The sequence below is a fragment of the Dromaius novaehollandiae genome, chromosome 1, assembly GCF_036370855.1.
Source record: "Dromaius novaehollandiae isolate bDroNov1 chromosome 1, bDroNov1.hap1, whole genome shotgun sequence".
NCBI classification, from domain to species: Eukaryota; Metazoa; Chordata; class Aves; order Casuariiformes; family Dromaiidae; genus Dromaius; species Dromaius novaehollandiae.
The window spans coordinates 161,186,894-161,202,363 of NC_088098.1; the positions used below are offsets into that span (position 1 = coordinate 161,186,894).

Sequence of the window (15,470 nt, forward strand, 5' to 3'; positions counted from 1 at the left end):
TTTTTCATGTGGTTTTGAGGGGTGGGGATATTGCAACAGCAACTATAAAACTGTTACCCTATGGCCATTAGTAAATGGGGAGGGGGGTAAAGGGGAAGAAGGAACCGCAAACACCACAGCAATTGTTATAGGCAAACTAGGGCACTATATTGTTTGCTCCCATACCCCAAACAGATGCACCCAGGGTGCCCTTAACCAAAAGCAATTTACTACTTCAAAGTCAGGGCTGAACTGGCATCACATGACCAGTTAAAAAATGTTACCATGTGGTAACAGCATGCAGAAATTAAATGATAAAATCCTCTAAGAGCTGTAGCAAGCCTGTATGTAAATTCAGCCAGATCTACTGAGGAAGGCACACCACTGCTCAGTACACAGGCATACCTACACTCCGCTCTGAAGCTGGATCCTAAATACCCTTGAGCAAGTTCAATTATCTAAGGCACAAACAGCAGGAATACTACAGGAGCTGGCAATTTACCTGGAGAGCTTTTTTAGCTGGGGACCTGGTCCAAAACCCACTGAAGTAACTGAAGGTTTTCAACACTCACTGTTCCCAAGTCTAAATTTCAGCATTCTAAGCACTAGAAGCTTTTAGGCACAAATAAATAAAAAAGCTCCCATAATACTTGGCATTGAAAAGTTCAACTCTTCAAATACTTTATCTTGTTAGTTTTTTGCATTGTAAGAGTTGTTTTATTGATCAAGCACAAATTGCAGGATCAGACTCTCAGTATGAATATGTTAGGATTTGACATTTATTTTAATTTTCCAATTCTGCAATAAAGACACTAACAGGAGACTGGACTCTTGTGCTCCTGCTGTTAAACATGACAAGCCTGAAGTCTGGTAAGAAAAAAATCACATGCTGCTTTTGAGCAACATGCAGCATTTCTATATGCCATTTCCACTAATTACCTAAAAAGTTCTGTATGATAGTCTGATCATTACAAAAATGATGGAGGAGGCAGCAAAGGAAGAAAGCAGGAAAGAGCTTGAACCATCTCTATTAACCACTGCATGGAATTAAATGACTTCCAGTAAAGAGGCCAAAGACCCAATTTCATTGTCTAAACAATCATGCCTTTAAGAAAGGAACAGAACCTGGATCTGGGAAAGACCTTAAGCCTAAATGCTTCCTTCAGAGAAGTCAAAAGTTAATTTCTCAGGGTTTTTTAAGCCACAGTTCTAGATGCATATTGTTTTTCCCTCTGTTTTCTAATACCATTTCACTCCTGGTTAACTGCTCCTACATTGGTATATATGGGTAAGTATTAGTCCTAAAGTGCCATTCTTGCCCTTTTATACTATAGCACCTCCAGCTGCACTACTTTTCCAAGTATATTACTTTGGAGGCCATGCCAAGACAATCTCCCACCAGAAAAGCTTTTCTTGGCTAGTAGCTGTAAATTGAGATTGCTACTGCACAAGCCAGTGAGCCACACAGAAAATTCCAACAAACCAACAACCTCTTCCAAGATGAGGATTTGCTATTCTCTACAAGGCCTTAAAAGTACCATCTTTATCCAAGCTCTAAACTAGTTCTCATCCCCACAATGGTGTAAGTGAAATCAGATTTGGACACAGTAAATTACATCATCTAACAATCATGCTGCCACTACTGCATAATCAATTTTAGGAAAGCTTTCAGCAAGTCTAGCTTCCAGATGTTTTAACAAGCCTACAGCTCCTACACCATGCAAAACATTAAGAATAGTTGTTTGAAAGTTGTAACACATTCAGGGTAGCATGAAACTTTCCTAAGCTGATGATCATTTATCCAACCTTTTAAGATACACACTTAAAGCACTACCCAATCTTGGCAAACATACTGCAAGAGAAACATTTTTAGCTTAGAAAATGTCAGAAAAACATACCACTAAACCATTGACTGTACAGTGATTAAACTAGAACTAGGAGTGCTAACAGCACAGGGAAGAGGGTAAATAGCTTTAAAAGTCAGAGGTCAATGATACAGTAACACATTAGAAAAGAGACAGAACACGCACAATACCACTTACCTTTTCATCTGGATCATGCACAACTGAATATAGTTGACGTGAAGTTACAAGGCACCGTCTTGAACAGAGCATTTCACACTATTGAAGAAAGAGGGATAAACATTTTTTCCTCCTCCTACAGTATTCTATTAGGACAAACAGTTCACATACTGACATCTTGAGGAAATTCTTCCATAACCTTCCTTGCCCCTCTTTCCATTTCCCCCCTCACCCCCAAGCAGATAGAAGGATTTGCTCCCCCCCTAAGCACACAGACAATGAACAGTAACTTAGGACAATTGAGAAGCCCCAGATAAAAGTCACTAGCTTAAGAATACATCTTTTTCTTAAACTCTCCACTATGACCTCTCTCCTTCCATCTAGCTCTGAGAAACACTTGACCAAGGAGTCTCAAAAGACCATGCATATATGTATACACATCAGGGAGGGGGAAAGACAGCCTTCACTTCTAGGAAAGCTCTGAGGACAGAGCATGTAACACAGTGGACAGTACAGAGAGCAACAGCAGAACAGACTTGAGATGCTAGTTTGGCTCCTAATCTTTCCCACAACTCCATAATGACACTGGTTTGAGGGAAAGATCTCACTTTAAAGCTACCTCAGTACAGACAGAGGGCTCAGGGAAGACTACCTTTGCTCATCCAGGTGGAATGAAAAAGACTATAAAGCTTAATACTGAGTACTGCCTTATCTAGTAGGAAACACAAAATAGCAATGATGGGCAATTGTTTGAAGTCAGAACTGGTCAACCCCACCTGAAAGAACTGCAGAGGCTGCAGAGACCTGAATAAGAAGCTTGGTAGAAGGTAAAGGCTCTCTTGTAAGAAAAGACTGAAAAAGAGTTGGACACTTACTCCACTGGAAAGGAGACCAAAAAATTTAGGTAAGCAAGTGTATGTTTTATATAAAAGGTTAGAGAATTCAGCTGCTTGTCTCAACAGTCATGAACATGCAGAAAGGAAGATACAGTTAAGGACAGACTTCTGCCAGGTGCAATTACAGTGATCAGTTGGTCATTATTCCAAGTTTAGGGCAGGACAGTTATAGTTTCAATGACTGTGCACTGTGATGTAGATCCAGAAGGAGCAAGGATGGGTATAGCAGCAAAAGTATAGTATTCTGCTCTAGAGTGCATGACATTAAGCAAAGTCCCTCTCCTCTCAGAGGCAGTAGACAGAAGTCCTTGTGGGACTATAGTCTGAAGAAGTTCATACAGGACACATTCAGAATGGAAGTCTTCAAGTTAACATTATCCATTGGAAGTGCTTCTGGAAGGTCAGTGAGGCTAACCTAAATATTGGCAGCTAGATTGGGGAGGAAGGGATGCCTCTAAAATTTCTTATAAACGCTTTTTGTACAAAGCTAGTTTTGAATGCATAGAAGCAGCCAGAAAAATTGTGCCACAGAAAAAGGGAAGGCTGAGATGGAAAAGTTACAGTTAGCATTAGGTTTCAGATATTTAGCTATGCACTTTCTTGAAGAAAGCCTGCAAAACACTTTTTATATGTAAAGAGGAGAACTGTCAAGCAATTGGAAAACTAGAAAAGCCTTAAACTGTATTCAGCTGTTCTTACTCTACGAAATTCAGCAGACTTCATGTAAAACTGTTTTAAGGAAAATAACCTAATCCAATTATGCATTTGTATTAACACACACTTCCTCCCTTCCCTCCCCCAGATTAGAACCACTTACAGAACCAGGTTCAGCTATTGAATACATGTGGGGTTGCTTACTAAAGTTGTGCATTGCTTGACTTAGATGTGAAATTTCCACCTCTAATTCACAGTTTATGAAAAGTTTGTTTTTTTTTGTTTTGAGTATCTACTAATATCACTGAGGTTTAACAGCCTGCTTAAACTAGAATCTACATCAAGAAAAGTCTCCTTAGAAGTCTGCTCCTAGCCACTATGGGCATTTGAATAAATATTTAAAAGTAAACAAACATTCTGTAAAGAATGCAAGGCTAAGACCACAAAGGAACCCTGCAAAATTGCCATCCCAAACTGCTACTCAGCTGCCAACCTGCCCCTGGGCTCCCAAGCTCTATCTCTGTCTATAGCTGGGTACATTAAAAGCCACACCAAACTCCAGAGACAATTCTCAAACCACCAACTCAACCAAGTCAATACAGCCCTCAAGTCAGACTCTTGATTTAGCTGCTTCCCAAAACCACACAGCCTCAAGCTATACCTTGCATTAAAAAAAAATCTCAAAACAGAGCCCAGACCAGCAATAACCAGTCATATTTAAGAGTGCAATTGAGATTTGTATACACATCAAGATACCTTGATGATTGGATCACTCATCTAATCTAGCATCAGATTTAGATCTCTACTACTATAAGCCATTATGCAAAACAGCTGCAGTTACTAAACCCCCCTACTCCTTTTATTGGACTGCTAGCTCATTGTTCTAGCTGTCTCATTTAGAAGTTTTAAGTAATTATCTACTAAGGTAGGACATACCTACACCCCAAACAAGACAATGTAAGAGTACAGAAGGGAGGGGTGTAGACAGAACCTTTTCCCAAATCCCATCCTCAAAGCAGCATACAGTGTGGTGCTTGCAATATTCTTCAGTGAAGAATGAGGTGGATTTTAATTCCTTCCAGTTGAAAAGAGCTTAGATCAGCTTCCCAAGTGCTCAGGCTTTAGAAGAAAAGTCAGGCACAATTTAACTGCTGACATTTGTCACTTCATTTTGCAAGAAGCTTACCAGCAAACAGTAGGTATACCTTTTGAAAATGTATTGCATCTATCATCACACAGGAGCAAATGCAGATCACAGCAGCCATATCCAAGCTAGCTTGACTTCTAACATCTTCCCCCAGGAGAGATTGAAAAAACAGGAAAAATAGCCAAAATGGGTTCCCACAGCCAACACTAGGCTCTGATGCACAGTTCATATTTATCTTGTCCAATACTGGCTCAGGTGTGCCCACTTTCCTTTGTTAAGAGAAACAGCATAGAAACTGCCCAATTCAAATCAGTCAAGAAACTGGGGGAAAAAATAAAACCGTAAATCCCAGAACTCAAACCTTAATTCAAATAAGTCATCTTCTTCCAGATCCCCATGGTCAGTTCACAACAAACATGAAGATGAATACATCCTAGTCCACTTGTACATAATGCTAGTCATAAGGGTCTCAAGCTAGTGACTACCACAATTTACTATATTGCATATATTATATACACACACACACAAAATTATACATATATAATGAGTGGCTATACCAGTTCTAAAATAATTTTGTACAACTTACAGTAATTGGTAGAATGGTATGTTCTTTACATGGCTCAGATAACGCACATACTGCAGCTTCAAAACTTGGTAGAGAACTTGCCTTCCAGGGATGCAATACAACCCTATGAATCCTCTTCCAGCAGGTTAACACCATGGTACACAGTAACAAAACAGAAAATAATTAACTGTTATTTACAGACAGCTCACCATGTATGACAAAGTTTTTTGTCCCTCGTGAAGGAAAGTTTTCCTGCTCTACAGGTCACCTTGTAAATAACATCATTACTGAGCTTTCTGGGCAGAAAAGCATCTGTGCTGGAATGAAGAGTACCAGATTTTAGAGACGGAAAGCATCCGATATCAACACTTACTTTAATAAGGTTAATATTGGAAGGAATGTATATTCTAGTACATTTTGTCTTCTGCTAGAGATCCTAAGACTCCTGCCCGTACGCTTTCAAAGACAATACCTTAAGAAACCACTGGAATAGCTCCTTCATATTTGCAGCATATTTCCCATTAACCATAAATATCTGAGCAATTTTAAACACCACAAAGTTGTAATATCTTCAATATTTTGATTACACAGCAGCTGTTCCCAAATCTTTTTAATTTCAACCTAACCTGACACCCTTGTTTCTGGGTATCTACAGATAGAGCACACATGCAACATATATAAGGAAGCAGACATTTTCAGGTGTCTGCAAGAAATTTCATCTGTAAGGCTGAAAATGCTAATCACTAATACAAGATTGTACAAATCTTGTAAACAGGAAAGCAACCTTGATATTTCTCTATTTTTTTCACTAATTAGGTACTTTCCCCCTCTTTCTGCACTCTTTCAGAGTTCTAGACAGCCAAGAATCCTAACTGCAGGCAGAACCAACTTCAAAAAAAAGGAAAAGTAGTACAATGTTTTGTAAGCTACACTACACATATAACTCTCACTCTTACCAGATCTGAGAACCACTGTCAATTCTAAGAGAGAAGAAACCCAATTTTCATGTTTGCCAACACAGCATACATGCAACATTCACCAACCTAAGGCTATATTTTAAAACTAAGTCATTCCTGCTCCCAAGTGTGTTCTCCCTTCTGCCAGTACAGAGGTTTATATAACAGTCACATGGTGAACCAGAGTAGGAAATACATGCAGTTGAGAAGACACCCACAAGGAGTGGGGAAAATTATGTTTTCAGACAGATCAATTCCTCAGTCCAGTTTATCCACTTAGATATTCAAGCAGTGGTGCTGGCACAATGCAGGGGAGAGACAGCTGAAAAGGAATGGCCCATGGTCAAGAACTAGCAGCTGGAAAAAGGTGGAACAATTTCTCACAGCAGCAGCTTAAACAGCTCCAGTAAGGCTAGAGCCTGCAAAACAAATCATGGCATTATAGTAATGATATAAGAATTACCAGTGCAAGTTCTGAGCATTAAAAACAAAAACTAAAAACAGACAGAACTAGCAACTTTGTTTAAAAATTACTCTACCATTTTCTATTCTATGTAAACTTTAACCAAGTTTTTCAATATTTCTCCAGAACTAAGGTTCTCTCCATAGTAGATGACAGTATGTTTTGCCTGCAGAATCCAGACTACTCCTAGAAGCAAGGTAACCCTAAAAGCACAAATCTACCATTGATCTGCATTAAGTATGCTTATCAATGCTAACATCTCTAGGTTAAATATTAAAAACAATCCCTGAACTCCATTAGTGTAAGACTACATTTATCTGTCTAAATTGGTGACCATTCTAACTTCCTTCACAAATGGCAAATGAGTCCAACGTTGCTATCCCCTCTGGCCTAATGCTTCTGTGCAACAAAAGAACAGACAAAAGCACCTCCCTAGAAAAACAGTATGCTAAAAATAATGTCATGCAAAAGAGATGAAGGAGTTCCCACTATACAGGTCACTTCCATGACTTAGAAATTGTGGGTGCATAGATAAACTTACGAGGGCAGAGAACACAGAAAAACTTTCCATACATTCAGTTTAATAAGATCTTATACACAGATGACAAATCTATGCATCAGCAGTTTACTGTTCATACAGATAGTATTGACACCTTTCCTTTACTTTCTTTTAAACAGTCTTTTGACAGCTTTCTCAGAAGTTTCAAGACAAATACCAAAATCCATCTCTCCTCCTCACACAGTAACTACAGCCTCCTTTCAATATAAGATTTTTCTCCCAGTTCCAAGAGTGTAAAACACTCAAAAACAAACTGACAGTTTAGTTATACTCTATACAGAACTAGTTCTGCACAGAAGCTGACACAGAAGTGTTAAGCATTAGATTAGGAACACAGCAAATAGTTGAACCACCAGCTCATAGGGTTTTTGCACTTTAATTAGGTCTTTCACTGGTTCTGACAGAAGGGGAACAAAGGAAGTTAAGGATGACTAGCTGCTAGCCCTGGTACAAATTAAGCACATTAAAAGTTTGAAGAGTTAAGTAAGAATACTTGCCTATATTAGCAAAATATTTAAATGCTCTGTGAAAGTAATTCCCATTCAAATTTGATTAAATATTTTCCATAGGGTCAATGTCATGAAGGTGAGTTTCATACACAAGATATTAAAGACTAAAAATCACTTCTGTTACATAACACAAGTGCTATGAAGTACTATAAAACTATTTTATTTTTACAACACTCACTAATATAACAATATTTTTACATTGTTTACACTGATGCAGCCAGATCACACTTAAAGGAAGGTGGCAAGTAGGCCTTTAACACGGAAGCTCCGAAGGGCAGACATCAAAATCTTTGGACCATTTCATGGAAAGAGAAGTCTTCCATACAGGGATATATATCTACCAAGAATAAAGTTCTGAAACAGCATGGTTCCCCTGCTAGTTCCAACTCACTGTCTCCAGTCATTCCCAAACTTATTTGCCCCCACTGTTTAAGCAGCTTCTCTCCTGTACACCTTCACAGCAAAACAGGTTTGCCATGCAAGTTTCCTGAGGGGAAAAATACTTAAGTACAACCTATCCCCTCTCCAGATGACCTGCCTGAGTAGTTCTGTAGCCACACAAGCCATCCCTTACACTGGATTGCTAAAAACACAAGAGTTGTTCTTAGTACAGTTTAGGAGTTACAATTATAGAGAGAAACCCTACCCTCAGGGGTACACAGAACAGGCATTCTTTACAAGTTACTCCTCCCCTCTCCACTAACACATGCAGGCCTCCTCACAAATATTCCTTTTCAGAAACAGACTATAGATTATTCCTGTGGTAAGCAGTTTGATGCATTTTGCACCTCTTCCACACACACAAACTAGTAGTTAATATCTTTAGTCTTTTACACAATACTATATGATAATGCTACTTGTTCTTTTCCTAAATAATCTCGCCTTTCTTTTAATACAGAGCAATCTGTAGAAGTGAAGAGAGGGGGAAAAAATGTAGGTACCATATAAGCTTAAAGTAACCACCTCAGGGAACCTATTCCAGTTTCAGGAATTAAGCTTTCTAGAAGCTTGAAGTCTTTACCAAAAAGTTTCATAATGGCCTTCTGTCATTTTCATGAAAAATAATAACAGTAAGACTCCACAGTAAAGCTTTAAGTGATAGCTGAAACATCTGCAACCATCTGCAGGTAGAATCTCTACAGCTATATCCCAAGGCAACACTTGTCAACAGTACAGCCCCAGGAAATATACAGGGGGAGAGAAAGGAAAAAGAGATAATACACTTGCACAGAACAGTAGCTTTCCTGGAAGCTAAGCTTTTACTAATAAAAGTGGCATAGAACTATACTCTTCAGGGTTTGAAGTGCTATTCAAGTTATCCTCTACCCCTACATTTGGATAAGCCCCTGGCTAAACAGACGGAGAGAGGTGGAAGAAACAAGGAACAGCCCATAACCCTCTGCAGCAGCAGCAACCCGATTCAAAAAAAGCCAGACCAAGCAATACACGAATGGGACATACCAAGGACCAGAGCCTTAGATGCTGTGAGTCACCAACACATCAACCCGACACCCAGCTCCCACAGTTTCACCGCAGCCACCCTGCCTTCCAGTCCCGTGCACACGGCTGTCAGGCCGGCAGCACACCTCGGGCTCAGCCCACCCACCGCACAGGCTGCCGCCCGGCCCCGCCCCGCCCCCCGCCGCGCAGCCCAGCCACCAGCAGCCCCTCAGCGCAGCCGCCGCCACGCACGTGCCAGCGGCCCCCGCCCCAGGCGTTTACATGGGGGATCCCCCCGCAACGGCCCCACACCTTCAACACGGCGGACCCCCCCCCCCAAACACCTTCAGCACGGCGGACACCCCCCCTTCCCCGACCAAAACCACCTTCAGCACGGCGGACACCCCCCCCTTCCCCGACCAAAACCACCTTCAGCACGGCGGACACCCCCCCCTTCCCCGACCAAAACCACCTTCAGCACGGCGGACACCCCCCCCTTCCCCGACCAAAACCACCTTCAGCACGGCGGACACCCCCCCCTTCCCCGACCAAAACCACCTTCAGCACGGCGGACACCCCCCCCTTCCCCGACCAAAACCACCTTCAGCACGGCGGACACCCCCCCCTTCCCCGACCAAAACCACCTTCAGCACGGCGGACACCCCCCCCTTCCCCGACCAAAACCACCTTCAGCACGGCGGACACCCCCCCCTTCCCCGACCAAAACCACCTTCAGCACGGCGGACACCCCCCCCTTCCCCGACCAAAACCACCTTCAGCACGGCGGACACCCCCCCCTTCCCCGACCAAAACCACCTTCAGCACGGCGGACACCCCCCCCTTCCCCGACCAAAACCACCTTCAGCACGGCGGACACCCCCCCCTTCCCCGACCAAAACCACCTTCAGCACGGCGGACACCCCCCCCTTCCCCGACCAAAACCACCTTCAGCACGGCGGACACCCCCCCCTTCCCCGACCAAAACCACCTTCAGCACGGCGGACACCCCCCCCTTCCCCGACCAAAACCACCTTCAGCACGGCGGACACCCCCCCCTTCCCCGACCAAAACCACCTTCAGCACGGCGGACACCCCCCCCTTCCCCGACCAAAACCACCTTCAGCACGGCGGACACCCGCCCCTTCCCCGACCAAAACCACCTTCAGCACGGCGGACACCCGCCCCTTCCCCGACCAAAACCACCTTCAGCACGGCGGACACCCGCCCCTTCCCTGACCAAAACCACCTTCAACACGGCGGACACCCCCCCCCCCCTTCCCCGACCAAAACCACCTTCAGCACGGCGGACACCCCCCCCAAAACACCTTCAGCACGGCGGACACCCCCCAAAAATGCCCCACACCTTCAGCACGGCGGACACCCCTCCAACACCTTCAACACAGCGGACCCTCTCCCAACGGCCCCGGCCCCAGACCCTTACATGGCGCCCCACACACATACCCGTGAGGACAGCTGGCCCCACGGCGCCTACCCGAGCAGCGCACGGGGAACAAGGAGGGAACCCCAAACACCGACCCCTCGCCCAGCCTCCCCCCAGCGACCCCCCTTATCCCCACTCGTACCTTCAGCAAGGCGAGGAGCGCCCGGCCCGCCGGCCGCTTACCGCCCGCTGCCGCCCGGCACAACGCCATCGCCGCCATTACTAATGCCGCGGCTGCGGCCCCCGGCCGCCCTTTCACCCGGCGAGGCAGAGGGCGGGGCCGCGCGCAGCCAATCAGAGCGGGCGGGAGGGGGAGCGCCGGAGCAGGCGCGGCCACGTGTCTCGCAGGGGGCGGGGCGGGGCGGGGCGGGGCGGGGCAAGGCAAGGCAACTCCCTCCCTCCCTCCCTCCCTCCCTCCCTCCCTGCCTGCAGCTGGGGCCGGTCTGCGGGGGGTTGCTGCTACTGCCTGCACCGGGGCGTCTGCACGGGTGCGTGCCCGCCGGGGCGTGCTTCGGGGCTGGCGCTTGTGCTGCCTCCTCTGGGTGCGTGCCTCGGGGCTTGCAATGGTGCATGCTCCTGGGTGTGCGCCTCGGAGCTTGCATTGGTGCCAGCTTCTGGGTGTGTGCCTCAGTGTCTGGTTTTATGCATGTTTCTGGGGTTGCATTTAGGCATGCGCTTGGGTGTGTGCCTCAGGGGCTGCATTTGTGTGTGTCTCTGGCTGTGTGCAAGCTTCTGTAGGAGTGTATCTCAAGCTGGCATGCGTGTGTACATCCTCCCTGTGTGTTAAGCTGCATTTGCGTTTGCCTGTATACAGCACCTCGGGTAAGTGCAGGCTCGTGAGTGGAGCTTGCATCTGTCTGGGGGTAGCAGTGTGAGGGCTTCCAGCAGTGCACGCGTACCTGTATTTGCATGTCTGCATGTGTGTGGTAGGAGTTAGAGCTGCACCGGCACATTGTTGCAGAGGGAGGATGCGACGACCCCTCTGAGTTGTCCTAAAAAATGTAATTGTGCTGAGCAGTGGCTGGTGCGAGCTGATCTAAGAGGTTCAAATCAATGCTCGCCAGGCAAAGGAACAGCTTTTTCTTTAAACAGTGTTGCTAAATAGTGGTGACTTGCAAAAACAGGGTGAAACTGGTGGTCTTCTTTATCCTCAGTACAGTAGCAGCGCAAGCCCACTTTTCTGCAATGGAAAGACGATTATTCTTAGCTAAAAAAAGGAATATGACATCGGCAGTTTGCAGTTCACCCTTGGAACTGCTTTGCCACAAGATCCCCACAGGGCTAGAAGAAAACAAAACGTGACGTTTATAGGGAAAGAGTGTGTATATGGGCAGTGTACTTAGTTACATTAGGAATAAACCCTTCAGGCTTTTAGACGCAAGGTAGATCCTCCAGTATGGTAAGAGGACGTTTTCTCTGTAGACAATTGTCTGACTGCCTATTTTGGAGTCTCTTCCACCTTAACCTTTGATGCATCTTACATTAACTCTTGTTAGAGAGGTTTTATGAGAGCACATCACTGCCTGAACACACACAGTGTGTTAATCCTTGCATTTTTACCCCATGGCTCTGAGCACATTCACATCCTGCAGTGAAAACCGGGGCAAAGAAAAGCCCAGAGATGGCCCTGAACAACTTCCCATGGCAAGGTGCAGCGTAGAGGGGAGATGCAAGCTGCCAAGCCGGCAGCTTAGCTTCACCCGAATGTGGACTTCAGATATTTTCACAGGAGTCTATAATTGCGTGATCTCCTCAGTGGAACACAAGTTCCTACCTGCATTTACATGGGACATTGAAATATTTGGCCTAGGTTTATTATTTTTGACGTCACTTCTAAACTCCTGTGTCAGTACTTGTATTCGAAGTGAGCAGAGGGGAAAGCTGAGCAGTGACAGAAAGTGGAATGCTAGTTTTTTATCTTTGCTGTACAATGCAGGTACGTGAAATGACTTTTCTCTCTTCCCTCCCAAGTGAGTAGCAGAAATAAAATCAGCATTGTATAGCTTCTGCTGCAAGTGTTTGCATGCATTTGCCCTGCTGTATTAACAGTCCATACCACAGCTGTACAGGTGGAAATAATGCAAGAAAACGAATATATCTAAAGGTAGGTCACAGTATCTGCAATGCAAATCTGCAAGCAGCCACCCCAAATTCATCAGCACACGTGCAAAGTCACGGAAGTCAGCGCAGGAGACGCAGAGCAGAAGGGAGGCATTGCATTGACCTTCTCCATGGGCTACGTGAGATAGATGAGACGTCCAGAGGTGCACACCACAACATCGCGTTTTTACCTTATAACCATATCCTGAGGCACTCAACGTCAGTTCCTCCTGCACTTGCAAAGCAAACAGTCACGTGGCGTCACCCGGCCGTTTGCTTTTGCTCCGCGGAGAGACTGTGTTTGCAGGCCCTGTTTGAGGCGCGGGCAGCCACCTATGGAGGCCCATCAAAGGCGGTCCCCTGCAGCCGCGGAGGGAAGCTGGCCGCGATTGCACAAAGGCACCGCAGCAGAGGGAAACTTTGCAGGCAGCTGGGTATATAAAGAGCTCGATACAGTGCGAAACGGTCTGATGCAAGCCAGTTTCCAAGTGAAGCTAAGGCGAAAGCCCTTGCCTGTGGAAGGCAGGGGGAGGAAAACTCAAGAATGCCAACCGTCCTCCATTTGCACGAGAAATGTTCTACTTTTAGCATGATTATGATTTCGACTGACAGATTTCACTGCCTTTTTGCCTAGTCTAAATCTAAATGGGTACTGCTTGTACCTAGCTACTGCTGAGCATTTCAAAAACAGTAAGGGGTTAACACCACCATTGTTGAAGAAATTGTAGATTTACCCCAAAAAATTACAAAAATAAAATGTCTTAAAAAATTGAAGTGTAAGTCTGGATAAAAATAGAGACCCTAGTTCTGCAAGTCCGCAAGCACGTGTAATATAACTCTCAAAACATAGTCCTGTCTCAGTTACTGAAGTTATTAATATGCACAAAGTTAAGCAGGTTTGAGGGCCTGCAATACTGGGAAACTTATTCTCTCATTTTGAATGGATGCCAGATGAACTGTAGTTTCTAATACTAAGAATCTCTTCAATTCCTTCTTTTGAGCGGAAAGATACCTTAGTCTTCTAATTTAATTCCAGCTTTAGACAGAAAATGTGAGTTGTATCATCATTTGACTTCTAAGCTATAACCCAGAGAGAAAAGTGGAGTAATTGTAATCCCCTCTGCCTTTATCTAATAAGGAATATATCGTATGAGTTTTATAGAACATAAAATGCATTATGCATAAAAGCCTGTGACTGAAGAACTCAAAGCTAGGAAAAACTCTTTGAAGTATCTGTTATATATTCTGTAAACAGTCTTTGCTGCTATCAGCATTCAGCTCAACATGCTGCGAGACAGTAATTCAGCCTTGGAGTCAGCCAAGTCGATACCTCTGTACATCTCTGCACTAAGCATCTACAGAAAATCCTGCCTGTGAAGAGAGATAGATACTTGATGCAAGATTCACCTCAGAGAGTCAAGAATCAGAGCACAGGGGCGTCAAGCCACCACAGCCAGGAGCCAGGAGCCCCAAAGCCAGAGTAGCCCTAGACGTCAGGGAGGGAGGATGGAGTCAAGCCATCATCTCCCAGCTCCTCAGGGATGGCTGGATTTCTGGCCCCCACCCTGCTGCCCAGATTTTAGGGCTCTCTGGGGCAGCGGGAACACCCCGCTGTCCAGGCTCCTTGGGGGGGCCCTAACCCCATGCACACAGGTCAGAGGTGGCTTGATGCCCATTGCAGCCTCCTGGCCTCAGGGGTGGTTTGAAGCCCACCCAGGCCACCTGGCCTCTGTTGGTCCTGGAGAGGGCTAGTTCCTTCTGCCCCCTCCGCCCAGGCTTCCCAGCTCCTGAGAGCAAGCCCTGTGCTCCGCCTGGCCTCTGGGGCTCCTCACGGTGGCCTGAAGTCTTCTCGGCAGCCAGGTCTCCTTGGAGAAGGCCTGAAGCACTGGGGCCTCTCAGGGACAGCCTGACCCTCTTCTCGCAACCCAGGCTCTGGGGCTGCTTACGAGTGATCCCCCACCAGACTTTGGGGCTTCTCAGGGTTGTCTTGAATCTCTCTGGCTGGAGTTCCTCAGTGGTGGCTTGATCCCCATGTTGGGGAGGCCTGCTATGGGACATCTTGATCCCCTCACCTCCTGGTCATCTGGGGACAACCTGGACCTCCCAGCCAGACAGCCTTTGGGGCTGCTCCAGGACAGTCTGAACCCCACCAGCTGCTGGGGCTGCTCAGGAGAGCTTGAAACACTCTGGCCATTGGGGCTCCCCACAGGCACCTGGATCCTCCCTGGTCTCCAGGGCTCCTCTGCCCCTCCAACTCGCAGCCACCAGGGGTTGTACAACCATATACACCATTAATTTGTACCACTCAGGACTGGCCTGGTTGTCCCCTGGCCTCCTAGGCTGTTCAGGGACAGCCCAAGCCTGGCCTCAGGGGTGGTTTAATATCCACCCCTGAGGAGCTGAGGAGGCTGGGCAACAGGGTTCAAGTAGCCAAGAGCGGCTGTTAGTGCTGTGGGGCATCAGAGGCCACTCAGAGGCAGTGCCATCACCACCATGGCACCGTCCCACAGGAGCCAAACAGGGTGGGCAGAGCTTGGTGCTGGTGGCAGGGTCCAGCAACAGTCCCAGACTCAGCAATGTGATGAATCAGCTCCAGGGCATCCTGGGCATCCTGTCAGGAAGAGATAAGGACACAGCTGCAACAGTGGTCCAAAATCCATGCAGGAGCCAGAGCCAGGACTGGAGACCAGCCCACCTACAACAACACGGCTCCGGCCAAGCCTGGGTGCTCAGACCTGCA

General features: G+C 46.1%; 1 protein-coding gene across 4 annotated transcripts in view; it reads right to left on the reverse strand.

Annotated features, from left to right (window-relative positions):
* PCCA (propionyl-CoA carboxylase subunit alpha) overlaps positions 1–10,920 on the reverse strand; it is a 313,606-nt gene extending 302,686 nt beyond the window's left edge. For 2 of the 4 annotated variants that reach the window (XM_026121612.2, XM_064504347.1), the window contains exons 1-2: positions 10,773–10,920; positions 2,022–2,099 (exon numbers count right to left, since the gene is read on the reverse strand). In XM_026121612.2, the coding sequence (XP_025977397.1) occupies positions 2,022–2,099; positions 10,773–10,850 (156 nt within the window). In that variant the 5' untranslated portion in view covers positions 10,851–10,920. Of the gene's footprint in view, positions 1–2,021; positions 2,100–5,283; positions 5,304–10,772 lie in introns of those variants that run through there. The other 2 variants (XM_064504359.1, XM_064504364.1) reach the window with 2 other exon arrangements.
* Between the last annotated feature and the right edge of the window lie 4,550 nt (positions 10,921–15,470).